At 37.9% G+C, this 27,300-nt stretch overlaps 1 protein-coding gene across 9 annotated transcripts in view; it reads left to right on the top strand.

Moving 5' to 3' along the window:
* The window catches only part of FRY (FRY microtubule binding protein), a 212,841-nt gene that overhangs the window by 136,877 nt on the left and 48,664 nt on the right, over nt 1-27,300 (top strand). For all 9 annotated transcript variants that reach the window (XM_069882639.1, XM_069882631.1, XM_069882600.1 and 6 more), the window contains 15 exons: nt 1,496-1,587; nt 1,786-1,958; nt 4,207-4,367; nt 5,177-5,287; nt 7,272-7,426; nt 8,716-8,815; nt 9,137-9,308; nt 11,016-11,272; nt 12,398-12,544; nt 16,325-16,493; nt 17,223-17,313; nt 20,826-20,908; nt 22,178-22,328; nt 22,882-22,985; nt 24,957-25,142. In XM_069882639.1, coding sequence (XP_069738740.1) covers nt 1,496-1,587; nt 1,786-1,958; nt 4,207-4,367; nt 5,177-5,287; nt 7,272-7,426; nt 8,716-8,815; nt 9,137-9,308; nt 11,016-11,272; nt 12,398-12,544; nt 16,325-16,493; nt 17,223-17,313; nt 20,826-20,908; nt 22,178-22,328; nt 22,882-22,985; nt 24,957-25,142 — 2,152 coding nt within the window. The remainder of the gene's footprint in view (nt 1-1,495; nt 1,588-1,785; nt 1,959-4,206; nt 4,368-5,176; nt 5,288-7,271; nt 7,427-8,715; nt 8,816-9,136; nt 9,309-11,015; nt 11,273-12,397; nt 12,545-16,324; nt 16,494-17,222; nt 17,314-20,825; nt 20,909-22,177; nt 22,329-22,881; nt 22,986-24,956; nt 25,143-27,300) is intronic.

Below are 27,300 nucleotides of genomic sequence, written 5' to 3'. Positions count from 1 at the left end.
AATTCATGTTTTATGTGGACAGTTTTTAATAATTCTGTGTCTGGCAAACATCCACTACCATTTTCACTCTGTGTTGTTTCACACCATAATTGACTTGTGTGCCCTCAGTCCCTATGAAGCCTTTTATTTGAAGGTTACTTCGCTTGGTACTGGGCAGAAGTGGATTAATACACATTAGTGCAACCACTTGCCTCTGTATTTCTGCCTGTGCACCACTGAAAACAACTTAGGCTTTAAAAGCCTTTTCTGGAGACACACGTATCCAGTCTGCACTCAGGAATCACGTGCAAGTGTCAGTAGAGGAATACAAGAACAAGAGACTGCAATGTTATTTAATTCGTCTGTTGCTCCTGATATGAAGAACTGTGCCACCCTCCTGCAAGCAGCACCACCACCTAGGAGTCACCTAGGAGTGACTGGTACAGGTCAAGTAGCCTTAGAGAACATGGCAAGCCTCCATGTCAGCAAGCAGGTGTCCAACACATCATAAATAGTGTCCTTGAATTGACATATTATGACTAGAAAGAGAATTATCAGCACAGCCAAGGACTACAGGATTAAACCAAAGTGGATGTTACACAAGATCTGCCATGTGGGCACTGGCACAGAGCTTGCCAGATTACCTCTGATACTGTTGCAGTTCCTCTTCTGAAGATGAAAATCTGAGTTTCTCTAAGCTTTTTTTGTTCTGGTAGAAAATTTCTCTGAGTGTAATAGTAGCTTTTTGACCTTCTCAGATTTTTTGCTTAGTAGAGATGCAGTATACTAAGAAACAAGTCAATTTAGCACTTCAGCAAAGAACAGGCCTTGTTGCATTCACATCTTTCAAGGCAAGATAGAAGACAGAAAGAGCAACTTTCTAGAAGGCAGTGAGATACAATGAACTGGTTAACAGCAGTGCAGTTCTATTCAACCAAAGGAGTGTGTTAACTGTGTGTACAACCACTGCAGTCGATGTATCCAAGAGTGTACTAGAGCCGTGTCTGCTAGAAGCTAACTTGAAAATGGGTGATTGTGTAGCTGCAGCATTACCACATTCTGGAATAACTAATCGCTAAAATATTTTCCTGGAGTCTGGATGTCTGTTCTGCACTTCACAATGCTTCCAACACCAAACTAGATGCAGCTAACTAACGTGAATATCCCTGCTACCTGAACACAGCATGTTTTATTGGCACAGGAACCTTGAATATTAGTTAATCTTTATCCAGTATTTCATTGTTTCTTTTCCACATTTTCACTGCTAACTATGGTAGCTGTTAGAGTTCTTCAAGAATAGTTACAAAGGCAAACAGTTGATTATACTTAGTTCTGTGTTGACTATAAGCACGCTGTTATGGTAAAATATCCAAAAGCAGTCAAGTTTCTGTATGAAAAAAATGTTTGAGCTGGTATTCTCACATCTCACTACTGTGTTGACATTTCTGAAGTTACTGGGTTTTAATGTATGCACCTATACATATAAAAATGTTTGCTTTTTTTTTAAAATTCCAAGAACAAGAAACGTCGAGAACGGCGAGATCTTCTAAGACTACAGTTACTGCGAATTTTTGAGCTGCTAGCTGATGCTGGTGTTATAAGTGACAGGTAGGACTACCAGTCATCACAAATATTGATCTTTAAGTGAAATGCATGTACAACAGTTGAGTTTATGTTGGTATGTTCTTGGAAGAATATGGAGAGATCTTTACCAGGTATGGAGAGATATTTTATGCATTTCTTCAGAAAACTGTAGTATAACTACACTGTTACTCTATATTAATGTGTAACTTTCCTTTATGCTAGTACAAATGGAGCCTTAGAAAGAGATACATTAGCCCTTGGAGCCTTGTTTTTAGAGTACGTTGATCTGACTCGCATGCTTCTGGAGGCTGAAAATGATAAAGAAGTTGAAATCCTTAAGGATATGAGAGCACATTTCAGTGCAATGATTGCCAACTTGATTCAGTGTGTTCCAGGTATGGTGCTAAATTATCTTAACATACCATGCGATTGCATTTAACATATGTACTGTGAAAGTAATTTTTTATTTCTTTTTTTCTGTGTTTTTTCACTGCTTGTAAATTAAAAAATAATGAATGTAAAGGGGCATGTGGACAAAAATGTGTTCAGAAGTCTATTAAGATTAAAATAAAACAGCTGTAAAGCTTGCTGAAGCTTATAGTATTCATATATAAGAACCATGTCTTTGAAAGCGTAGGAAAGACATTTTCTGTGACATTTAGGATCTCTAGATTTCTTTGGTTTAAGGCCTTATTTGCTTTCCTTTGACTTTATTGCCAGACCCTTCATAAACTCAGACAAGCCTTGAAAAATATAGATAGGTGCAGAAAACGTGCAATATAAAATGTAGTGAGAAACTTGCTTGAGGTGTTGAGACTGTATCCAATGTTACCTGACTCCAGTCATACAGCAAAGATTTCTTCAGTTGATTTCATGCTTTTTATATATTGCAAGATCAGAAATGTAATATAACTCCATTTGAAAAAAAAAAAAAAGTCTGCTTTAAAGTCTGTGTAACTACTGGAAGATAAAGTCTGGAGATTACTCCGTCTGTGTAAATCTGCTGGCTCCAGATCATTTATGACAGGACATCACAGCACTGGTAGCAACAAATAAGAAGAAATTTAAAACAGTACAGCAAAGGAATAAATAATGAACAAACATGTTCATGTTGCACACAGCCTCAGTGTGCAAATTTTGTCGAAGTTCTATAGTTGTAGGATACATAAAAAGTGTATGATAGTTGGGGCAAAATAAGGAAAAAATGGCATTCCTGCTGTTCTCATTTAAGACAGTAAAAAAATTCCCTTCAAACTGAGTGGTGTCAAGTTCTTAGCTGCTGTTTACAAACAAAACATTGTATTCCTTTCCTTTATTCCTTTTCTGAATGATGCTCATTAACAATATAGATTTTCCAGGAGTATTTCCAAAAGCCTTCCTCTTTGCATTTATTCTCACATTCTACAAGACACATGACAAAGGGATGTGGGTTGTATCAATTTTCCACAATGAGGAAGCCATGTTGTGTGTTTTTAGAGAATGCAAGAATAAGTGCTGCATTTTAATAATTCAGTATGCAATTCTGTAGAGGTATATTCTTTGCTAACAAGACAACTTTAAAATATATAGGCAACCATGAGGAATGTTTATAACTTAGCACTGCTCATGGCTACACTCCTTTGTGTTCCAGAAGTAAACTAGTCTTCTATTAATCTATTTAAAGTTCAGGTCAAATTGCATGGAAGATAATACTATATGTTGCATCCAGTAATATTAAAGGATGTTATGATGTCTGACAATAATTTCTGTTGTTCTGTTCATTACATGGTTTATGGAAGACCAAACCCATTTCAAAAACTTGTTCAAATGTAATTGAATTTTAATAGGAATGGTTGGACTCGATGATCCGGTGGGTCTCTTCCAACCTGGTTATTCTATGATTCTATGATTCTGTGATTCAATAACTAACTAAGCCATAACATTTAACTCGTATAAAACAAATGTTTATTGAGTCAACATCTATCATCTTTAACCACTGTTCATATCGATTTGCATTACTATTGTCTATTTAGACTTTGTTGGCTTCCAGCACAGTTTATAGATGAAAAGTAATTGGCCAGTAGCAGTTTGCCAGTCTTTTTAATAAATATAATACCACCTCTGCCGTCATGTTTTGCTTTAGGGATTTAAAGCTATTGTTTAAAAGATCTCTCTTTTTTTTCTCCACATGGTTAAGAATTCAAGATATTTTTTGTTTGGTCAGGTAATTTAGAAAATATACCACAGCTTTGTCATAAACAAGCAAGCACCAACTTTCTTTTATTTCTTGTCCCTACCTATTACTATATTAGAATAAGACACATATGTTTGGGCTTGCATTTAAAGGACTGGAAAACAGAAGTAAATATTTACCATTTAAGAATTGCAAGAGACAGTTAAAAGCTTGATTATATAATTAATTTCTTGCTTGCTGTTTCTGAAGTCAGTATTTGTACACATTGAAGGTTCTTAGAAATGAGATACATCTTATTGACTACGTTAGATTTATTAAAAGGAGCTTAGATACTTTGGAGTACATCTATACTGAACACTTAGGAAAATCTCTGTAGAAATCTGAAATTCGTGTTATCATTTCTGCCACATGAATGTGTATTTAACATTATCAAATCACAACTATTTCTATTTCTATTTCTGTTCACTTAGTTCACCACAGGAGATTTCTCTTCCCTCAGCAGAGCTTGAGGCATCACCTGTTCATCTTATTCAGCCAGTGGGCAGGACCTTTCAGTATTATGTTCACACCGCTGGACCGTTACAGCGATAGAAATCATCAGATTACAAGATACCAGTATTGTGCATTAAAGGTATTAAATTTTACGGTCAAAATCAGTAATAACAGTTTTCCAGTCAAAATATAACTAATTGTGAGTTTTATTTCCCTTTATTTCACAGAAATTTGAATCGGCATACTGATGCAAACTTGTACATGTACAGTGGTATCATTGAATATAGCAGGATGAGCCACTGAAGTTGTGCATTTTTACTTTGCAGACACTTTTCAAGGCTAATTATTTTCAAAATGAGAATTTTCATTAACAGGTTATCTGATTCACTGAGAGGATATTAGGCTCTGAAATTAAATATAGTACCAGCTCAGTATCACATGCGCATCTCAGGACTGTCTCCCATGCTTGCCTGGAGATGTGGTCAATAATAATGAAATACTTCTGCAGTAAAACCAGTTGCAACTCACCCACATTAGTAAGCACAGAAAATAGTAGCTTATGTACGTATATGAGCTGCATTGCTAGATATATAACAGTTTTCATTTCTGCAGAAGGGTACAATTAAAAAAAATTGGTGTATTTTAACTGGTTTTGTAGCTTGATTTGTAAAGACTGGTTAAAATGCCAAAATGTATCTTGAAGAATGGGGAAACTGGGCTGTAATATTCCTGCCAAAATGCTTAAACTCAGCATTATCTTGAAATCCAATAGCGTCTATAGTAACATAATTAGGAATTCTAGCAAAATCAGCAGTTACCATTTTCACCATAGTTGCCTCAAAAATAAAAACAAGTGACAGTCCTGTTGGTCTGGACCTGGTCTCAAACAACTCTGAGTTGTTCATTCGTGTTACTTCTTTGTGTGACTAAAGATCCTTGTGTTTTTAGGCCATGTCAGCTGTGCTCTGCTGTGGACCTGTATTTGATAATGTTGGTCTTTCACCTGACGGATATCTCTACAAATGGCTTGATAACATTCTGGCTTGTCAAGATTTACGTGTAAGTACTTGCCAAAATGCAACACCAATTGATAATTTTAATCTCTGTCCTAGGTGAGTAAAGAGTTGTGAGACTGTTAGAACTAAGACTGTATGTGTTCTGTTTTGTGCAGGAAACAATCTTTTTACACAAGGTTCTAGTACAAAAGTGTAATTTATTTATAAGTGTTCAAACAGTGAAATAATTATTATTCTTGAAAAAATAATGTAAGTAAATAACAGGCTATAAAGTTGCCTTATGGTTTGGTGCTGCTTGCAATAGAAATTTAGGTTTTTCATCTGCTGATAAAGGAAAGGTTAGACATGCCACAAGCTCAAAAATATCTGTATTTCAGTTTGGAACGCTTCCACACCCTGCTTCAAATTTCTGTGGAGTAAGAATGCAAAATCCCTTCCTGTATGGCAATATAGATGCTGGTGAAATAAATCTGTGTGCAAGTGAGTGGGAACATATTCTGAAGGAGTCAAGAGGATAAATGTTTCAGGAGAGGAAATAAAGAATTCTTTTTTTCTTTCTACCAAACATATAATCAATTATTCTTGCAATTTTCTTTTTCTTTTCTGTGAAGATGGGTTTTGACTTTGTAACTACCCAGTCTGTATTTATACCTAATTGGACTTTCTCTTTGATGAAGGAGGAGTAGACTGATGATTTAAATCAAGTGGAGAGAGAGAACAATGATCTTTCCCTTTGGGTTATCTTGCACTTTGACCTGCTGTTCTTCTTTAAAGTCTCGTGTCAGCACACGTGACTGTGATTGGTGAAAAACATGCAGAGCAAAGCCTAAAGGCTTGCAGAGCAGCTAAAGGAAACATGCTGTAGAAATGGTAATCAATTAGGAAAAAAAAAGGTATGACGAACTAAAAGAAAGAAGGGATAGCTACAGAGAAAATCTTCTAGAAATTAGATCGGATTTTGGAACATTGGTAGGGATCAACTAAAAAGATATGTATCAGTAATATATACGATTGAAATTCTTATGGATGTGGGAAGTAAACACATGGAGCAAGAGAAAGAAAAAGTTACACTTTTGCTCCTGACAAGTTTACATTATCATCAACAAATATTGTATCACCATGTCTAACTGATCATTACTATATAACACGCATAAAGTAACTGGGGACAAAAATCACCTTTTTTAACTTTTCCCCTTGAAATGAAAAATCTGTATATGATAAGTGAAGTTTATTTCCTGTAAGGTAATCACTGTAACTCATAATTAGACACATTCATACACAACTAGTTCAGATTTAGATGGGAAGGATCCCGCCTGGTCCATTAAGTATCATTTGCAGTCTTTACAAGTAGCTACCTACACTTGGTGGCAGAATATTAGTAGGCATTAGTATATCTTGTTCCAGCAGTATCCTCTACTGAGGGATCATAAAGGTACAGCCCAAGCCTTAGTTGTGTTTACAACAGTCCTGGTACCAGGATTAAGTGATACAAGGTCTGTACGGAGAGTTGTTTGATTGTTTGATGTAGTTGGATTAAACAGAGAAGTTTTCATAGCCCCAGGCTTGCCAAGGTATTTGTCTTTGTTTGCCTTGCTTCTGTGTTAGTAAAAAGAAGGATAAACGTGGAAGTGTGTCACTTCATGAAGCTCATACGAAGTAGGAAATGAACGTTTAACAAATCAGTTAACCAATATGAATGGAAGCTGCCACAGAACACCTATCAAGTGTGTTAGATTTTCCAAAGATTCATCTTTTTCCCGTGCTTAATTTTGGAAACCTTCAGAAATGTGTTTTATTTATGTAGTCTTTGTACATAAAGTTTTCCTTCAAGTAAGGTGTATTGAAAACTGAGTCACATTTTGCCTCTCCTATCCCTAAAATAAATCTGTCATAAATTTTCAGACTTCTTTTTGCTTATTTTGAATCCTGCGCTTACTCCTTGTTTTGCCCGTGTCACACTAAGAATTGTAGAGAGTGAACATATTTGACCTCACCGTTTATATTTTGATGTGTGTTTATTCGCTTAGGTTCATCAGCTTGGTTGTGAAGTTGTCGTTCTGTTGCTAGAACTGAATCCTGATCAAATCAATCTGTTCAACTGGGCTATAGATCGATGTTATACAGGATCATACCAGCTTGCTTCTGGATGTTTCAAAGCCATTGCAACTGTGTGTGGAAGCAGGTATTAATTTGCAATTTCAAATCTAAGGAAAAGTGCAGGTTCAGCTTGTGTTGTATCCTCTCAAACAGCTTTTGGGGCTGTATCAGTATTTCCATGATTCTGAGAGCAAAGTGATGTGCTTAGTAGAAGATGCTCTTACTATGTGTGTAATTGAAATCTGTGGGCATTTTTATGCTGTTTTGCTCAAGAAGATAAAAATAACTGCAACACTTGAATTTCAGCATAGGTCATTAATCTAGTTTCAAAAGATTTGTCATATTTTTTGTTTACTTTATAAAAGGAAAAACATTTTAAATGCTATTAGCTTGAAAGTACTTATTTTGTTCTAACTGGCTTTCATTTGATTTGTTTATCTGTTCCTTTTCTGTAAACTGATATCATCACTGCTGCTCATGCTAAGAAAGAAGCCTCTTCCCTTAACTTCTTTTTTTATTATTTTTTTTGAATAGAGACAGATGTAGAGGGTGCATTGCAGCTACTATTTGCAGTTACCAAGAATATCCCATGCCACACATATTTGCTATATTTTGTGACACTAAGATATGCAAATATGTGTTCTGCAGCCCTCCAGGAGCACAGTAGCTCACATCTCGGATGAGAAATTGGTGATTCACAATTGAATCAAGTACAGTTACAAATCATCAATAAAAATCAGAAACATATTTGGTCAAAATCCAAATATTTTGACATGGGAATTGCTTTTCTAGGAGTTATCTCATTAGGCTCACACTGTAATATGTTTACTCTTACAATTAATGCTGACCTTATAGATAGTGGACTTTTTAAAGCAACTCCTTCTGTTTACTCTTTGAAAACAATTTTGAGAGAACTGCCTAAGATCTGGGAATGTTCATGTAAGAGAGAGCACCTTTTCTCAAAGGGACCATCTAATTGAAGCTTAGTTTAAGAAGAAGTACTTCATTTCTGGAAGTTTTTGTGCTGCCCATCTTCTCTCATGGGTCTTGTCCCGTTCTATAAACAGTTTATATTATAAATGAAAATGAATTGACAGTTTTAGACACAGGTATTGCATTTCTCACTGTGGGTAACCCAGTGCATTCCTAAGCATTAGTCTAGGGTAATTATAAATAATCCCTTCTTTCTTCCCATTCACCAGATGGCCCTTTGATCAAGCAGCGTGTATTCATAAAAGCTCCCTTTCCCATATTCTGGTGATAGAACAGAGAAAAGACGACATACTCTTTCAGCCATATTACTGAGTAAATCAGAGTGAATATAATCTGCATTCCTCACAAACATTCACAAAAATGTACTGTTTTTTCTTCTAGGAACTATCCTTTTGATATAGTGACGCTTTTAAACTTGGTGCTGTTCAAGGCATCTGACACCAACAGAGAGATTTATGAAATTTCCATGCAACTTATGCAGGCATGTATCAGCTACTTTGTTTAAAACAACCAAATGCATTTGTCATCCTATCTTTGGAGGTTTTGTGAACTTATAAAGTACTGTTTATTTGCTTTTCAGTTTTGTTTTGAAAATAAACAATTAGTTTTGTCTTGGCTATAAATACTTGTGGGAATATTTATATAAAAATTAGTGGAAAAATATTAGTTATGATGCCTTTCAAATTTGGAGAATGTACTCCCAGCATATAGGTGATTCTTTGATATCTAAGCTTGAATTGCTGACATCTCCAAAGTTAATGTATTTTTATTGTCTCATTAATTTTATTTTTCTGTTTTGTAGATACTTGAATCAAAGCTTTTTGTTTATTCAAAAAAGGTGGCTGAGCAAAGACCGGGCAGTATCTTGTATGGTACGCATGGCCCATTGCCACCTCTTTACAGTGTCTCGCTTGCCCTTCTTTCATATGAACTAGCAAGGATGTATCCTGAACTTACACTTCCACTTTTTTCAGGTACCTATATCTATTTGACTTACTATCTGCTTTACATTTTTGTACAAATGGTAGAGTGCTAAGACATTTCCACCTGTGAACAGCAATCCTGTTTATAAATTTAGCTTGACCTGGTTTTATTCTGGTTCAAGTCAAATCAGATTTAGGAATGCAATATACATTTCCTTAAGGTACTTAAACAAAGTACAGAATAGCTATTTAAAAACCTTGGTTGGGGATTCTGTGCCACGTGTCATCTTAGGGTAACTTTGAAATTACAAGGGCCCTGGATAAGTTAAAGTGACATTGGGAAACTCTGCTATAATGGCTTCTCTTGTTAAGCACAGTGATTCTTCTTATACATACATTTATATAAATAATACTTGTGAAGATGGACTCTTCATTTTATAACTTTGGGAAGGTTGATTACATGTGTTCAGTTTTACAAATGATTCAAATAACTCTGAGTGAGTGATCTCTGCCTTCTGTTGTTTGCCACATCCGCTGGTCATTTTAATTTTATCAGAAATACATTTTGTCAGTGTTGCTGAGAAAAATGTTAAAGAATCAGACCTGCAGGAGCACCATCCAGAATATGCCCGCTCTGAGGCCATTCCTGGAAACAATTATGTTTTGAGACTTATTTGTCTAGTTTAATCCATCTAATGTGTTGTTCTAGATTTTAAATAACACAATGCAGTATCTGTAATCATGGAAATTCTTAGTGACTCTTAAAAACAATTTCTGATATTTTTACTCAGTCTAGAGGGGCTGCAGAAAGGTTAAAGGAACAATAAATCGTGCATTTCTTCTTTCCTGAGACCATGAGTTATAAGTTTCTAGTGCAGGGAAATTCTGATGGCTCATTTATCTTAAAAGGAAATGTTACTCATTATTACTGTTACCATCTATTTGTGTTGCTGTGGTGGCTATATCATTTAAAAGAACTCAGATACACCGTCCAAATCAGAGCTCCTTTGTATCATCTTGAGTCATAAGCGGAGAGAACAGTACTTGTCTAGATTTAAAAAAAAAGGCAGTGAGGAAAGAAAGGAAACGTCAACTGTACTGATTTTACAGAAGAATTCTGGGAGAAAGAGCTATGTGGTTCACCTTGGCAGGAATCTGGTCACTGTATTTCTTATCCTAGATTTTCTAAATCCCTTTCTCTTACAGTGCCAGGTTGTTTTTTCTTTTTATAAACTATATAAAGTGCTGTATACAGTACCCCTGGACTGGCAGCTAACTGTAAATTTGATAGGCTTCCCCACAGGAAATAAGACTCCTAATATATGCAAGGTAGTTTTGTAAACTCAGTATATTAAGTGCCTTAAGATTTAAACTATGCCTTTGGAACATGAAAGCTGCAGAACACTATTGTAGGTTTACGTCTTGAAATTCCAGAATAACAGCCAGTAATTGAAATATCCTTTTTCCTCTATATTGCCATCCTTTTCACTTAATACATAATATAGCACAGTAAAAAAAAGGGTAACTTTCAATTTCTAAGCCCAGATTATGTTAGTTATTTTAGGCAGAGGACCTGACCAATTGCTCACTATTATTGACCATTAAATTATTGTTTCTCTTCAGGAAGCTCAAGTACATGCTTTTTTATGCTTGTGGTTTGCAAATTAAAAACCATCAGGTGATCTAAAACACATTAAAAATCTGATTTAAAGTTTCCTTCATAAACTAACATGATCTTCTCGACTTTTACTTTTTTAGAGGTGAGCCAACGATTTCCAACAACACATCCAAATGGAAGACAGATCATGCTTACCTATCTGCTACCATGGCTTCATAATATTGAACTTGTAGACAACAGACTGCTTCTCCCTGGTTCAAGCCCTACCACTCCAGAAGATGAACTGAAGGACAAGGATGGGGAAATAACAGTTACAAGTGGACTAAAAGGCAATGGCTGGGGGTCTCCTGAGGCCACCTCATTGGTTCTTAATAATCTCATGTATATGACAGCCAAGGTAAAAAAGCAAAACAAATAAGAAAGCCAACCTGTAAAACTATTTCCAAAATATTCAAACTTATGTTTATTAAGCAAAGAGTACTTAGCTTTCATCCCTCTGATACCAGAAATTTTGCAGTATAACACTCGGTAATAATCAGACAAAACCTTTCTGAAGAAGTTCCTCTACTTTTTCTTTTAAGGATAATGTTAAAACTATTCTCTTTCAAAAAAAATGAGTGAAGAAAAGTGTTTTGGCCTATTTAGAAATCTTAATAGTGAGAGCACTAAGTATTAGTTTTAGAGGAGCTAAGTTCAGTTCCCTCCTGTATCACCTCCCTGGATAATGTCTAAGGCAGCAGAGAGAGAAAAGGAAGAAAATTAATATAAATTTCTAAGGTGCCAGTTAAAGCATTCTTTTGTAAAAAGGAAGGCATTCTACACCCCAGGTCCTGATAAAGGACCAGGCATTTGGTTTTTTTCTGATTAGTTTTTCATGTAAAATGCCCCAGCAGCTGATGGAGAAGATACAGGGGATCCATCTTTTCATTCTCTTTGCTGAGTTGAAGGCTGCTTTGCTAGTTTGCCGTGCCTGCTCTAGCACTGCTTTTGCCAGATTCAGTACATATGTCTAAAATGTTAAAACACAAACTCTGGGAAGTAATGCCTGGTACCTATGCCATATGGGGCAGAGTGATTGACATTTCCTATCCTGCTCAAGGTTAATCCTCTCTCGAGCAGAATATCTGTAGCCATGCTACATGGGAGTTGATTCTGGATCTTACCTCACATTGAGGCCTTGTAAGTAAAACATAACTAATAATTTGAGTGCTGAAACAGAACTTCAATTGCTTGAACAACTATAAAGGTGAAATCAAATAAACTGCTTGATTTTAGGATCAGCTTTTGCATTTACGTTCATGAAAGAAGTTTTTGGTGATTTAAGTCTTTCTGTGGATCTGAACCTAAAAACTTAAAAGAGAATTCATGCTCTAGAGTCTGTCCTGTAGCTTTTGAAAATACTGTTTTGTCACTTTTTACAACATTTTACTCTTGGTTTTGCATGAGAAGATACTCTTAAAGAACATACCTTAGTTTGGAGGTCTGCATGTTTCAATAAATATATGCCTATGATCCTTTGCAGTATGGAGATGAAATTCCCGGACCGGAGATGGAAAATGTCTGGAATGCTTTAGCCAACAATGAAAAATGGAGTAACAACCTTAGGATAACACTGCAGTTCCTCATCAGTTTGTGTGGTGTTAGCAGTGATACCATCCTTTTGCCTTATGTAAGTGTGTGCACTTTATTTTATTTGCTGTCAGTTGCACAGGTTTTAATGAAAAAAACAGCTATAACTTGCAGAAAATTAATTTCTGTTTCAAACATAAATAGTACCAACATATTCCCGAGCACACTGTTCAAAATAAAATTACAGGAATAAATGAGCCAAGAAACTGAAATTCAAGGAAGGAACCGAATAGTGGGAATCTCAGTCTCCACCAGAGAGGAAAAAAAATGAAAATGTTCAATTTAAATATATATTTGAAATGTTATTAAAAAGACAGAATAGCTGTTCAGAGGTTAAAAAACTTGCATGAAAAATGAAGATAAGTAGAATTATGAAATGCTTGTAAGCTTTCTCAGTAATCAGTTAGTTTACAAAGCCATTCATTCCATTTCAAAAGTCCTTTAAACAATGAATGCTGTATTTTGAGTGGAACATAACATGCTATATGTAATTTGTTTGTTGTAAAGATTCAAGTGTTCCTTCAGAAAAGTGTGTAGTTTTAAGAAAATGCTACATTATTTTTTTAGAAAAACTAAGACTTTCTGTTGGGCATCTCAAGAAATATAAGATAGCTAACCTTTGTAAGCTCCTTACTATATCAGTTTTTCCCTTTGCATGGCTGTCCTGAATTATATAACTGTTCCTGCAATGTGCAAGTCAAACTGTGCAGGATATTGTTATTATTCAAGTTAAAATAAAATCAGGGCTGTCTGAGAAAAGCAAGATAGTCTCATTCCCATGTTCTTTATTGCTCAGTTGCTGGGTGAAACAGAATCTAAATTTAGTTAATCTTCCAGCACAATTACAATATGCTGTTTTATCAGTTAGTCTCTTTCTGCTGGTTTCCCAAAAATAAATTTGAAATTGCTATTAATGTGATTAAAGTTATCTAAAAAGACTGATAAACACACTTCATTTACAGTTGCTGAAATACTGCTTTACTTAAAGTGTTTATGATGACCTCTGTGCATAATAGAGTAAAGAATATAGAAGACCTTAAAAGTTTTCACAATGGTGTTATTCTATCATAGATATCCTAATGGTTTCCAAGAAAACCTGTAGGGTTTACTGTTCTGTATTCTCAAATCAGCATATATTTGTGTGTATATATGTGCAAAGTCAGAGTTGCCTAGCTAAACAAAAGAGGAAACATCTGAAAGTTGAGTTGCTGTAAGAACATTCTCAGTGTTTATATGAGATGACAAAGGAGTTGATCCCAGATATCTTGAAGGTAATGAAGATCTTACTATCAATTAAGCCAGAGTGACAGAGACTCCCCATTCAGTGCTGACCGTGCTGATGCCATAAACACATATCTTCCATTACCATGTAGATAACACGTACACATTAGCAAATACAGATACAAAGTTTATCAGCACTGTTTCAGCTCACCTGGGCTCAAAGACCATATTGTCACAAGAGTGCCAGTTTAGCCATCTCTTTCTGGAGCCCTCTGTGCGAGGGGGCAGTCACCAGCTGCTTCATGCCTTCAGCCATCTGTCCTGCCTGTGTGAGGCCAAGTTTGACTTAACTTTTTTTTAAAATCAGCTTAAATCCATTGCTTTCTCTTACTTTCCCTCTAAGCATTTTTCCCAGTGCCCCAGTGCAAATTGCTGACCTGTCCTTTCTTTCACATATGCACCAAATATTTACAGTTCATAGACCTCTTCAGCAAAGACTTAGTGTAGGGAATGTGACTCCTTCTAGAGTGAAAGAAGCTGGAAGTGGCACTGTGAATCCATCCGGAACTGAGGCTTGGGAAAGAAGTGGATTTGTATCTGGAAAGTCCTTGGTAAATTTTTAGCTCTGTGGAGTAAGAGAGACTTTGAATGTGTGCACGTTATTTTCTGTATTTAAGCAAAAGAAAAGCAGAGAAAAAAAGAGGGAAAGAGAAGCAGTCAAGAAATTATTTTAATGGAAGTATTTAACAGTATAGAACAGCAATACTTGATGAGGCCAACAGGCACTTCAGTCCCATGTATTAACTCCACTATATGCCTCTACTTAGGGACATCTTTAAAAACAAGAAGGCGGGCATAGGGGGATGCTTCCCCATATGGTCTCCTAGCTCCAGCAGTTTATGAATCCAATGTTTTTGAGCCAGTCTCTACCTTTAATAGCCATGAGGTTTTTTTTCCTCAAGTATTCAATCTATTTTTTATCTCAAGATCTAAACAGTCCTCATTGCTGCGCAATGAAGTTCAAGACCTCGTTAAAAGATTTATAGAAACTCCCAGAATTTCTATAAATGAAACTCTCAGATTTTTCAAATCAGGATGCAGGAAGTCTGTATAGTTAATTGCTCTTCCGTGTGCTGTTACTTTGATTGCAAATATAAGTAGCTACTCAAAGTCTGGTTTATTCTTTGTGGCTACAGCTACCTCTTTCAAATCAACCATATCTGGAAATACAGGCATGAAGTTTCGGGGTGATCTAGCTTTCTAGATGAGAAGTTTGCTCGATTCAAGAGATTACGATTCATCTTCAATGGAAATCACATAGTGAAACTATAAATCCCTGAGTGTGATTCAGAGTTAATGCTGATACCCTTAAATGATAGGTGCAAAATTAGGTGAGTTATGTATGTGTATGTTATACAGTTATATATCTGAACAGCTCATTTGTGGATGGTAAACAAAGAACTTAGGGTAAATAGATCACAGGTTCCTTCCAGCAGCGTGCCCAGGTGGCCAATAAGGCCAATGGCATCTTGGCTTAGAATCATAGAATCACAGAATAACCAGGTTGGAAGAGACCAACCCGATCATCGAGTCCAACCATTCCTATCAAACACTAAACCATGTCCATTAGCACCTCGTCCACCCGTGCCGTAAACACCTCCAGGGAACGTGAATCAACCACCTCCCTGGGCAGCCTGTTCCAGTGCCCAATGACCCTTTCTGTGAAGAATTTTTTTCCTAATGTCCAGCCTAAATCTTTCCTGGCGGAGCTTGAGGCCATTCCTTCTTGTCCTGTCCCCTGTCACTTGGGAGAAGAGGCCAGAGGCTTGTATCAATGGTGTGACCAGCAGGTCCAGGGAGGTTATTCTCCCTCTGTACTCGGCACTGGTGAGACCGCTCCTTGAATACTGTGTTCAATTCTGGGCCCCTCACCACAAGAAGGATGTTGAGGCTCTGGAGCGAGTCCAGAGAAGAGCAACAAAGGTGGTGAAGGGGCTGGAGAGCAGGTCTTACAAGGAGCAGCTGAGAGAGCTGGGGTTGTTTAGGCTGGAGAAGAGGAGGCTGAGGGGAGACCTCATTGCTCTCTACAACTACCTGAAAGGAGGTTTTGTAGAGAGGAGGGTGCTGGCCTCTTCTCCCAAGTGACAGGGGACAGGACAAGAGGGAATGGCCTCAAGCTCCGCCAGGGGAGATTTAGGCTGGACATTAGGAAAAAATTCTTCTCAGAAAGGGTCATTGGGCACTGGAACAGGCTGCCCAGGGAGGTGGTTGATTCACGTTCCCTGGAGGTGTTTAAGGCACGGGTGGACGAGGTGCTAAGGGGAATGATTTAGTGTTTGATAGGATTGGTTGGACTCGATGATCCTGTGGGTCTCTTCCAACCTGGTTATTCTATGATTCTTCTGGGGAAATAATCTTGATATCAAAGTAAGCAGTATTATTTCTGCATGAACACGATGGATGTGATTGTGTGGTTGTGGTGTCTGTGCAAGAGTAACGCCTACATTCTAGATCTTTTCAGTGCTGCAGTGTAATATGTATTGATTTATTTGGAAATTCACTTTGGACAGAGTTTGATAACTGTTATTTTCTTCTGTAGATAAAAAAGGTTGCAATATATCTGTGTCGCAATAACACTATTCAAACAATGGAAGAACTGCTTTTCGAGCTGCAGCAGACTGACCCAGTGAACCCAATAGTCCAGCACTGTGACAATCCTCCATTTTACCGTTTTGCTGCCAGTAACAAAGCCTCAGCTGCAGCTTCTGGTATGACCTGAATGTACTTTTCAGTTATGCTTTCCTGTTCTTTTGAGTCATCATCTCTTTGAAAAAACAATCTGTTACTTTTGCACACATTCAGATCTGTGTATATATAAAGTGCAAATTTCACGGCCTTGTTGCACATCTAGATTGCAGTTGGTTTTGATTCCTAATATGGTATATGCTTTGTAAACATATGCTTAATTTTCTCCACTATTTTAACAGCAATTGCCAATGTTTGGTGCTGTTCAGAACTCATATGAGGTGATTCTTCTACCACTAGTTTCTCAGATCTAGATGTCATCATCAGCGCTGTGATCCCAGCAGATACACCAAAGCAGTAGTATCCTGAAAACTGAGAGCCTCATGACAACTCTGTTACCAAGGGCCTAATGGTATTTCCAAGCCGCAGCAGTCAAAGAGATAGCAACCCCAAAGCCTTGTCAATATTTTGCTGAATTCTTGAAAAATAGCAGGTTGAGAATTGGCTTATTTAAGGAGTGAAAGAGCATCATTATGCTAATCTATACCTCAAAGCCTGTAAACTTTGCACCATTCAGCCATGCCAACAGGTCCTGGTTTGTAACGGCAATAGTGTTCATTCATACATGCAAATACTTGCAGGATGATCCCTTTGACTGTGACTGCTAAACAAAATTAAGTGATGGCTTTTGTTGCTCTGCAAATACTGTGTGCTGCATTTAACAGCTATTCTCATTAACATCTCATATACAGGAACCACCTCCAGCAGTAATACCGTTGTAGCTGGCCAAGATAGTTTTCCTGATGGAGAGGAGAACAGAGTGGTGAAAGAAACTGATGAAAGGTTTGTGGTTTGGGATTTTTTTTCTCAAAAATTTATGTGTTTTCCCAGGCTAAGGGTGAGATGTTGGTCACAGTTCTGTGTTGTTTGGTGAGGAACTCTGGTGCTCAGACTGATTGTAAGTGGCACTATCCCAGTAAGACTACTTTAGAATGAGTGTATGTAAAAGTTTTTTCAAAAAACCTATTCACATGTCTCTAGTCTCTGACTGTTGTTTAATAATACATTGCAGAGGAACATCTGTTAAACCTTATTGAATGAATTGTGCTAAGTAGATTGTGGTTTTGTAGGAATTATCCACAAAGGAGAAAGAAAATCAACAGTCTGTACCAAATAATGACTACTAAAATCTTTATGAAAAATCAGGTTTGATAACACCTTTTAATTTCATGGACAGTGAGTACAATTTAGTATGCAGATTTGTATCCATGACTGCAAGGATACGTCCTTTATCTGGAAAGAATGTGTTAGAGCGGAAAGCCATGTAAAATATTTCACTTAGAAATCATATATTCGTTTTAGTCTTTTGCTGCTTATAGTATATATTGAGAAATGATGAATGAATAAATTCAAAGCTTAAGACCATCAAAACCTTGAGCACAGACAGATATTTGTCTCTCACTGAAACCCTCTTATTTTCTGTAAGAGAATGATGAACCAATTCTAATAGCATTAATTGGTAAGTATGTCATTATTATGTTAGCCTGTTCCTAATAGTTGCTAGCATCCCTTCAGTACTCCAGCCCACCTTCCATAGTTTCAGGGCCTAGAGGTACAGAGTCAATTATGTGAGCAACCTTTTCTGTAGTTCAGAACATTTTGAATTTCTAGCCTTCCATATGTTATACCATTTTGTCAGGTTAGTTAAGTCTCTCTGATGATTAAAATGTAAGTAAAAAATGGCACTTATACTAGCACTAAGTAAGGTTTCAAATTGATAGTAAGGAGGATTTGACTCAAAATGCTAGTTTTCAGTGTAGCACTAGAAATTTACTTAAAAGGAAGACAAAACCATTTTTCCTTAATTATTTTTTATTGTTATTTACGTAAACATTTTTTACATTATCAAAAATACTAGCAGCTCTAAGTGCATCTGCTCTTCAAAACTAATATGTCACATGGGTGGACTGTTCGGTGGATAAGAAACTGGTTGGACGATTATATTCAGAGAGCAGTGGTCAGTGGCTCAAAATCCAGATGGAGATCCGTGACAAGTGGTGTCCCTCAGGGGTCCATACTGAGACCAGTGCTGTTTAATATCTTCATCAATGATATAGACAGTGAGAATGAGTGCACTCTCAGCAAGTCTCCATATGACACCAAGATGAGTGGTGCAGTTGCCACAGTGGAAGAATGAGATGTCATCCAGAGGGACCTGGGCAAGCCAGAAAAGTGGGCCTGTGTGTACCTCATGAGATTCAACAAGGCCAAGTGCAAGGTCCTACACCTAGACTGGGGCAATTCACTGTTTCAGTACAGGATGGGGGATGATGTGATTGAGAGCAGCCCTGCAGAGAAGGACTTGGGGGTGCTGACTGAGGAGAAGCTCGACATGAGCTGGCAATGCATGCTCGCAGCCCAGAAGGCCAACTGTATCCTGGGCTGCATCAAACAATGGCCAGCAGGTCGAGGGAGGTGATTCTGCCCCTCTATTCCTCTCTTATGAGACCTCATCTGGAGTATTGTGTCCAGTTCTGGAATCCTCAACATAAGAAAAATATGGAACTGTTGGAATGGGTCCAGAGGATGACCATGAAGATGATCAGAGGGCTGGAGCACCTCCCATACGAGGACAGGCTGAGAGAGAGTTGGGCTTGTTCAGCTTGGAGAAAAGCAGGCTCCAAGGAGATCTTATAGTGACCTTCCAGTACCTGAAATGGGCTACAAAAAGCCTGGGGAGGGACTGTTTACAAAGGCTTGTAGTGAAAGGACTAGGGGGAATAGGTATGAACTGGAGTAGGGGGAATGGGTATAAACTGGAGAGGGGCAGATTTAGACTAGACATAAGATGGAATTTCTTCACAATGAGAGTGGTGAGGCACTGAAACAGGTTGCCCAGGGAATTGTGGCTGCCCCATCCCTGGAGGTGTGCAAGACCAGTTTGGATGGGGCCCTGGACAGCCTGATCTAGTGGGAGGTGTCCCTGCCCATAGCAGGGGCGTTGGAACGAGATGATCTTGAAGGTCCCTTACAAGCCAAACTATTCTATGATTCTGTGCTCTTATATTGGTCCATTAATATTGGCTTCCTATGTCAGCATATTAAATGATGTGTACAGAATGTAATACACTATAAACAAACTATTCTTATAAATGTGGGCTTTTTTTTAATAATGCAAGCTAATCAGAAGATATCTATGTTTTGTGTTGATGCAATATGATGTAAAATGCCCTGCTCTCAAATAATTTCTATGGCCAGTATTATCCATTTATTTCATACAGGATAGAATCCATTGTTGCATATTTCTCCATAATTTTTTTATGAACTTTATTTTTCTTTTTTTCTTTTTATGCCAGGTAAATATGTTAGTAATTATGAGTTTGTACACATTTATTAAGAGAATTTTTAGAATATAGAAGAATCAGATACTGTAAAGATAGAAAGTGGCAGATTTATGATGCCTTTTTGTCACCTTTTTTCACTATGCTCTTACAAGACAGACATGCTTTGGAAGCAGCATAGTATGTCAAATTAATTAAATACCCTGCAACAATAGGTAAGCCCATTAGTAATAAATTGAATTGGATATTGCATAGAGAGCCTTCAGTCTTGTTTTCTTTGATGTGGTTGTTTTAACATGGCTATTTGTTATTCATTTCCTAGCCTTGCAGAACTAGTGATTTTTTTGCATCATCACTAGTGTGTGAGCCTCCGATATGGCTCCTCTCACTTCACTTCAGGCCTGATGACACTGGCAGCACAAGAAGGTGGAGGAAGCCAAAGGAGATCATCAGGAAAAGTTAGCTTATTGTGGATCTGCATCAGATTTGAGGACAGCTGTGAACAGTTTATTCTGGCTGTCATGTCCCTTAACGCCTCTGCTAGGTCTGCCCTGGCACTTGCTGGATTATCCTCTTCAGCAACTTGCTTCAGCTTTTGTTGCTTGATACCTGTGTGGGCTTGACTTTGGACAATCCAGTCAGTTACTCCTTTAGCAGGTTGTCAGAATTTTACCCATGAACATGGGTTGTGACAAAATACTAGCTGTGAACTGTTTGTATCTTAGTTCAGTCTTAGTAGAGTTTCTTGCCCCAAGGAAATCACACGTTTGCAGTGAGAATTTCCCCTCTGCTAAACTGTAGAAGCTTGTAACACAGAAGCACACTGTTAGAAATTCTCAGAATCTGCCTGTGAATATCTTCTTTGTGGAAAGAAACTGCATTACATTCACATTGCTGTCTTCTCTGGTATAAAAGAGCATGCTTAAGGAAATGTTTTTTTTCTAGAGTAAGCACGTAGTCTGGATGTTTACTGTCAGTCTGTGTTTTTAATGAAGATCTTTCTTGCATTTGAAGGTTCAGTAACGTAATCAGAGCACATACCCGACTAGAATCAAGGTACAGTAATAGCTCCGGAGGATCTTATGATGATGACAAAAGTAAGTTCTATTATTCAACTTGCTGAAATTTCTGATGCTTTGGTGGGAGACAAAAACATTCTTATGACTGGTGGAGGATCTTTGTTGAAGTTCTCTATAAACAGTAATATAACGTCACTGTACAGAGATTGTCCTTATTTTACCTTCATACCTTATTTCATTAACTTCCTTGGTTTAACCTGGGCTCAGTTAAACATATTTAAAGGCCAGAGAACTTCACATAAGTCAGCAGCAGAGAATCCTCCAGCTAATAAAGGCCATAATGTGTTGGTGCTAGAGACAACATTTTGGGACAGTATTTTGACATAAAAATTAAATATTTTATATATCTTCAATACAAGTAATTTTTTGGCAATACTTTTCTGTAAATATGGAAACACATGCAATACAATAATTTACCATTTACCACTTAACAACAACTATTTTTCATGATTATGAAGAACAATATCTAAAAAATACTGTGTAGGTACGTACTGCAGTATTAAAATGCACTAAATGTATGCAACATATTAAACTCAGGGTTTTTTAGTACACTTGTCTTTCTTATGCCTTTCTAGTGCTGTAGCTGCTAAAAATTCTTCAGCACATGTTAATTGGAGCACCAGGGCTGCATGAACAAGCTTTCAAAACAGAACAGTATTTATATAATCAGATGCTTCATTATAAGTAGCTGGTTTTGATAAGAGCTTGGAGTAATAAAAGGTTAAAAAATGCTGGCATTTTCTTTGTTCTGTTGGAATGCCCAAATGTTTTTTCCTGCCTATACCTGCAAGCCCTGAAGATAGTTTTAGCATTCCTTATGTCTCCTTCCAAATGCAGGACATTTAACTTCTGCCTTTGTAGCATCGCTCGGCAGGCCACTGGTGAGAAGTCGCAAGAATGTGTTGCTGGTATGCGGCCCCTTGCAGCAGATGGCTTCCGACAGCAGCTTCCTTGGCTGAACTTTTCGCTCATTTTTGAATAGAAAGTCTGTTGCTTGGTGCTCTGTGATTGGATCCAAAGTTAATAAGTGACAGCAAGGATTCATATGCAGCTCCTACCACTTAGTGCTGTCTGCTTGGAATTTATTTTAATTTCTAGCAGCACAAATGAGGGATTAAAAATGCATCACTTGTCATTGAACACTGGAATCTGCAAACCTTACATCATCGTATCAGGTTGTTCCAAACAGCTGAGCAGATGTGTTAGCATAAGCTCTATTTCATTGTTTCTCCAAAATGGGTAACCAGACTTGGGGTTTATGCACTGTTTTAATGCGTTTCCATGCAGATGATCCTGTTTCTCCATATACAAGCTGGTTATTGAATATTGTTGAAACCAAACAACCACATCCCCTGCCGATGCCTTACAATGGAGGATGTTGGGCACCACTTGTGGACTACCTCCCAGAAACCATCACACCCCGGGGACCCCTTCATAGGTGAGCAGTTTCTCATTCTGACATTTCAAACAGTGAGATGCTTTCTCTTACTGGTTGACCAACACCAGTCCCACTGTCCTACCACATCTGAAAATCACACCTTCAATTTCTGTCGATTTCCAGCGCTAAAGTCGACATGCGATGAAGGCTTGCAATTCTACCAGAAAGCCTGTTTATGATGTAGGACATCACTTTCTGCTAAGAATCAGACTAAATAAACAACTAAAACAGAAAAGGAAAGTTTCTCTTTCCCAACCCTTTGTGGTTGTTATTGATGGCACTTTCCCCTCCTTGATCTTTTCTTCTAACTAGGTTATGCATATTGTGAAATTCCTCCTTTTACATAATTTGCACTGACAGTCATAGTTCTTTTCAGTAGTGAGTGCTTACCTGCTTAATACTGTAACTAAGGTGCTTCAGTATTAACCATATTAAGAAGAAATGCTACTAATTTGAAAATTTAGAGATTGTTTATTTCATCAGAAATAACCATTGTGGTACTCTTTTACTATCTCCAAGTGGTTGAAAACTGATACTGTGATTTAATTTCCAGGTGCAATATTGCTGTCATCTTCATGACTGAGATGGTAGTGGATCACAGTGTGAGGGAAGATTGGGCTCTTCACCTTCCTTTATTGCTCCATGCTCTGTTTTTAGGTAAGACCAACAGAATAAAAAATAAAGTATAAATGTATTCCTGTCCTTTTAGTTTAGTTTTGATGAAGTTGTAGAGTTGTGTTTCTGATTTTTTAATTATAATTTCTTTAAAAACAAATAAAAGCCCGAGGCAGTTACAGTCTAGGAATTAGTCTCAAAACTTTGAAGCTTTTCAATATTTTAACCAATTTTGCCTGAACTTGAGAGGTAGGAAGAAATTTGAAAATTATTGACCTCCTAAAATATCTCTAAAAGCCCTTTAGCTCCCCCTTGCAAGAAAGGCAGGTGAAAATGAGCCTTTGTACAGTCTGGTTTGTGATGGGCAGTTGGGCAGTCAGCACATGCCTTAGACCTGGATTACACAGGCCAGTTCTGTCTCTTACCTTTCCAAAACTAATATGTAAGAGAGCTGGGATTACTGTACTGCAGAGGTACTGAAGGCAGGGCACAGACCACCAGCAAGCATGCTTTATTAATTTCACTGCTAATGGAGTATCATCATTGTCTTTCCTTATATACCTCCGCGTAGAGGCACTGCTTTTTCCCCGCTGCTGTCTGTTCAATTGGAGAGCAATACCTTTCTCATCCTGCCACTTAACATCACAAAAAGTGGCACTTGTGAAATAAATCTATTATAACTGGAGATCGCAATTCACTTCTCATTCAGTCACCGTAGTTACTACTAAGTCTGTTCACTGGCAATCTAGGAAGAATCTGTTGTTCAGCAGGCAAAGAAAAAGCTTGAATTGGGAGATTACAGCACAGCAGTAGCATATATGCAATATACTTTAGTATATAGTCGAGGAAGATACCTCACTCTCTCTCACCAACTGTTCTTGAAATTTTTTGATGAAGTGGAAAATGCACAGTCACTGAATACTCAAGTTTTGTATATTAGTACATTGATTTCAACAAACTTGTAATGAAACACAGGAATAACAGCCAGGACCATGTTGGGTGGGATTTCTAGGGTGACTTTCAATATAACATTTTGCAAATATTCTTCGCTTAAAAGTTAAATTTATTTTGTGGATGCCCATAACATTTTTTTGTTTCTTTTTTATATTGCTGTGAACTTTCTAAGTGTAAAAGTGAGCTGAAAGAGAACAGTATAAGTGTATAAATCAAATCAATAACTATCAACTGATCAAACATCTTTAGTATAATTTGTTTGTAATCAAGGACCTGTTGGCTGCTACCACTTAGAGTAATGAAGGAGCTGCATTTTTAAAGGACACTATATCTTGAGAAGAGAGGAGCTGAAGAAGAAAACAGTTTAATTTTTCTGCTCTGAAACTGTCCCTAAATGGAAGAAAGCATCTTTAAATATCCTGGAAGATACTGAAAGAGAATAAAAAATAGATTACTACTTCAGAGAGCAGTTTATTTTGCAGAGATCTGTTTCCTTTATATTTGTAATTTGTGAATTATTGTTGTGTTAAAATCTTACAAACAGCAGTAGTGCTAACCAGGTCGGAGACTTTCAGTGCTAGACATTCAGTTTCAGTTCTGCACCCTGAGCTAGTTGCTAACTTCTCATGTTACTCAGATCCTTTCTTAATAAATCAGTATCTACCTCTTAGAGTTTGTACAGATCGTAAAACTGATATCTGTGCAAGAAAGTCAGATACTGAGGTAAGCAGTGTAATTACAATGACAACCAAGAATTTCTCGTCTTTAGAGATTTTCCAGCTCTGTCAAATTAACACTGCAGTGGGACAGAATACATGAAGTTGTATTGCCTCACATTGTTTTGTACCTCCTGTATGGGACCTCAGTTTGGAAACTAAATATACACTAAATATACACATAAATCTAGGTAAAAGCACTAGTGACTTAGTCTGAAAACACTACATCTTTTGTTTGTTTGTGCTGTTGCCATGAACTGCCCTGGAATTTTTGCTATTTCTGGAATGTGAACTTGTTTATTATTACTTCACATTTAGTGCTTGCTGTAACCTTTTCTTTTAGGCCTTGACCATTACCGCCCTGAGGTCTTTGAACACAGTAAAAAATTACTGCTTCACCTTTTGATTGCATTATCTTGCAATAGCAACTACCAAGCAATTGCGTCAGTGCTTCTTCAAACCAGAGAGATGAATGAGACCAAGACTCTGACAGTACAACCAGCATACTTGCCTGAATATCTTTATACAGGTAATAAAGCAACATAAGAACAGAACATTGGATTATACTCTAAGTTAGGATGTCAAGGTTACTTTCCTAAAATGTGACTGTTCTGATAAATTAAAGTAGTAAAGTGGCAAATATGAACAGTTCCCATTAATATCAATTCCATGTGAACTACCCTAGAGATGCACCCAGATTATTATTAGATAACTTTTTATGATAGTAAGAAAGCTATCTGATGCAAGACAAAATATATAATACAGAATTTTAAACATTAATATGGCTATTAACTTCCTAACTTCGCCCTCAGGGAGCCAGGACTACTTTAAATGAGGGCAATCACTCCCCAACCTTCAAAAGAAATGAATAAATAATTCCAACACAGGCAGAGCAGCAAAATTGTGCAGCTCAGATTTTCCATTATTAAGTTAAATTTCACATGATATACAGCCTCCTTTATATCACAGACACACTACATTTCCATCCTGAAATCTGTTTCTGCATTAGGAGGCTTACTTCAGACCTCTGCTGAGATGTTCTGTTAGCAATTTACCTATTTTTAAAGGATTCGTTGGGAACAGTTTGTAGAAAGCTGCTAGTTAGATTTACTATTACTGTCAGCCTCTGGCCTGGACAGGCGCACACTCTCCTGGGTGGAAAACTGGTTGGATGGCCGGGCCCAGAGAGTGGTGGGAAATGGTGTAAAATCCAGCTGGAGGCCAGTGACAAGTGGGGTTCCCCAGGGCTCAGGGCTGGGTCCAGCCCTGTTCAATGTCTTCATTAATGACCTGGATGAAGGCATCGAGTGCACCCTTAGCAAGTTTGCAGATGGTACTAAGCTGGGTGGAAGTGTGGATTTGCTGGAGGGTAGGGAGGCTCTGCAAAGGGATCTGAACAGGCTGGACCGCTGGGCAGAGTCCAATGGCCTGAGGTTTAACAAGACCAAATGCCGGGTCCTGCACTTGGGGCACAACAACCCTATGCAGTGCTACAGACTAGGAGAAGTCTGTCTAGAAAGCTGCCTGGAGGAGAGGGACCTGAGGGTGTTGGTTGACAGTGACTGAACATGAGCCAGCAGTGTGCCCAGGTGGCCAAGAAGGCCAATGGCATCTTGGCTTGTGTCAGAAACGGCGTGACCAGCAGGTCCAGGGAGGTTATTCTCCCTCTGTACTCGGCACTGGTGAGACCGCTCCTCGAATCCTGTGTTCAGTTCTGGGCCCCTCACTGCAAGAAGGATGTTGAGGCTCTGGAGCGAGTCCAGAGAAGAGCAACAAAGCTGGTGAAGGGGCTGGAGAACAGGTCTTATGAGGAGCGTCTGAGAGAGCTGGGGTTGTTTAGGCTGGAAAAGAGGAGGCTGAGGGGAGACCTCATTGCTCTCTACAACTACCTGAAAGGAGGTTGTAGAGAGGAGGGTGCTGGCCTCTTCTCCCAAGTGACAGGGGACAGGATAAGAGGGAATGGCCTCAAGCTCCGTCAGGGGAGATTTAGGCTGGACATTAGGAAAAGATTCTTCACAGAAAGGGTCATTGGGCACTGGAACAGGCTGCCCAGGGAGGTGGTTGATTCACGTTCCCTGGAGGTGTTTAAGGCACGGGTGGACGAGGTGCTAAGGGGAATGATTTAGTGTTTGATAGGAATGGTTGGACTCGATGATCCTGTGGGTCTCTTCCAACCTGGTTATTCTATGATTCTATGATGCTATTGCCATGTAATATTAGTAGAAGCAAGCATCCTGTTGAGATCTGAAGGAAACACAGAACAATGTAGAGTTATGGAGGTGGGATTAGTTGTCTGAGAGAGGGGAAGGAACATACAGTGAGAAATGAAAAGGAAAGATTATTAAACTAGAGGCATTTCCATAGTTCTTTAGGAATACAACCAAAAGTAATAAATAGCTTGGCTTTTTAAGGGATATTACTGGAGAAGAAGGGATAGATATTTCAGATAAATGAATTAGTTAGGCCATTGACATTTCATTCTTAGTAATGTGTGTGCAAAATTACCTTATCCATTAATTTCCTGTCTTGAGTTGTGTAGATCTCTTTTCCAATGCATGTCTATGTATTATTACATACAGAATAAAAGTCTTACGTTAAAATTATATTACTGCTTTTCTGCCAAAATGAAAACCTGTTTACATACCTGTGTCTGAAAACCATAATTGATACCTGTGTCTGGGCCTCTT

This window comes from Phaenicophaeus curvirostris, chromosome 1 (assembly GCF_032191515.1).
Source record: "Phaenicophaeus curvirostris isolate KB17595 chromosome 1, BPBGC_Pcur_1.0, whole genome shotgun sequence".
Lineage (NCBI taxonomy): Eukaryota > Metazoa > Chordata > Aves > Cuculiformes > Cuculidae > Phaenicophaeus > Phaenicophaeus curvirostris.
This window is presented reverse-complemented; position numbering and strand designations above follow the sequence as displayed.